This window comes from Pygoscelis adeliae, unplaced genomic scaffold, assembly GCF_000699105.1.
Source record: "Pygoscelis adeliae isolate BGI_AS28 unplaced genomic scaffold, ASM69910v1 Scaffold467, whole genome shotgun sequence".
Classification (NCBI taxonomy): Eukaryota; Metazoa; Chordata; class Aves; order Sphenisciformes; family Spheniscidae; genus Pygoscelis; species Pygoscelis adeliae.
This window is the reverse complement of record NW_008825253.1, coordinates 1,610,831-1,612,337: the sequence shown is the minus strand read 5'-3', so window position 1 is coordinate 1,612,337 and position 1,507 is coordinate 1,610,831. Positions and strand designations below refer to the sequence as shown.

Here is a 1,507-nt window from a genome sequence, read left to right as displayed (position 1 = left end):
TGCGGTGGGAGGCCGCCGCGGCGGGGAGGCTGCGCCGGGGAGGCCGGGTCCCCGGGGGGCAGCGAGCCCCGCCAGCTATTCAGAGGCAGCAAGAGCCCATTACATCCCTTCTCCTCTTGGCTGAGGCAGCTCTGAACCTGCAGCTGAAGCTCGTGCCTGGGGTATGGGTGATGTCTTGGTGCCCCGTGCCTTGCAGGAGGGATGTTGTGGGATGGGGACCATATCCCAGTCTCGGCAAGCTGCCTGTACTTCGACTGAGCTCAGAGGTAAGAAAGAAAAGGCTATGTTGCTCTGCCGACGCCCCTCAGCCAAGGCGTTTTGTAAGCGCTGTCGTCGTGGTGCGGGTCGGGACAGTGAAGACCCATGGTGTGTCCTCTCCATGCCGCCAACAAACTGCCAGCCTGGGCCGGCCTCTTCGTGGGTCTGACACGTTTCACTCCTGGGTTTTTGGCTGTGGGATCCCCTGTGCTTGGCCGGGGCAGGGGGAAGAGTCCCGGGAAAGGGACGATTCCCAGAGCAGCCCAACCCCACCAACCCCTCCTGAAGCCCCCGCAAGCCGTAACCGTGCACAGGGAAAGCCTTTTTTGCAACCTCCCGTGCTTCACGCTCCTGCTTGGCATGAAATGGTCTGATTTAGGCTTATTTTTAGCCTAATAAAGCACAAGTTTGCCAAAAAAGCTTCTAACAGCAGAGGTTCCTGCCTCAAATTGGATATTTCTTTCCTTGGCTCTGGAAACCCCTGGTCGAGAAGGTGACAAGTGGCAGAGAGACTCGGTTTGGAGAGACACGTCTGCTCCGGCATTGTGGGGCAGCACTGTCATTCCCACGGCTGATCCATCTGCTGAAGATGGATCGTGGATGCAGCTCACAGCCCTCTGCAGTGCCTCAGACCCCCGTCAATTTAGAAAGGTGCTTTGGGAAGGCGATGGCAAAAGTTTCCCTTTGTCCCCACTCCAGAGCAGGCAGGAACAAATACCGGCTAGATTTGTTCCTTTTTAAAAACAGAAAAAGTTTTATAATTGAAATTAAAACAATAGGAGACTTTCCCTCCTCTGCTCCCCCTGGCAGCAGGGCAGCTCCCCTGGAAGAGCTGCCTGACTTTCCTACCATCGCCTGCGGCATCCCGGGGCTGTGCCGGGCCAGGGCTCCTCTTGCCAGGGCTTCACCAGGGTTTATTCCCAACGTTGTAATAAAAACCCCTTCCCTGGTGGCAGTTTGCTCAAAGCTCCTACTCCACGAAACCTGTTGGTTTTTACAAATGACCTCTTTACCACCCCCAGCACTTGCTGTGTGTTTTGGGTGATCTCCACGGGTTTCTGCTGTGTCTCCAGCTGCAGCAGCGCTGGGCTCCTGCCGCAGCGGAGCAGGAGACGCCTGTCCCGCCCCGTCCCATCCTGGTCCTGATCCTGGCTGGGTGACAGGCAGAGGGAGCGCTTCTTTTCCTCCCTTTACACTTCTGCTAGTGTAAAATAAAGTAGCCCCTCGGCTGCTTTTTAGCCTGCTGGAG

The 1,507-nt window shown here is 56.8% G+C and overlaps 1 protein-coding gene across 1 annotated transcript in view; it reads right to left on the bottom strand.

Annotated features, from left to right (window-relative positions):
* Window positions 1-1,122, bottom strand: part of B9D1 (B9 protein domain 1) — an 11,351-nt gene extending 10,229 nt beyond the window's left edge. Inside the window, exon 1 of the mRNA XM_009329420.1 lies at window positions 1,108-1,122. Coding sequence (XP_009327695.1) covers window positions 1,108-1,122 — 15 coding nt within the window. The remainder of the gene's footprint in view (window positions 1-1,107) is intronic.
* Between the last annotated feature and the right edge of the window lie 385 nt (window positions 1,123-1,507).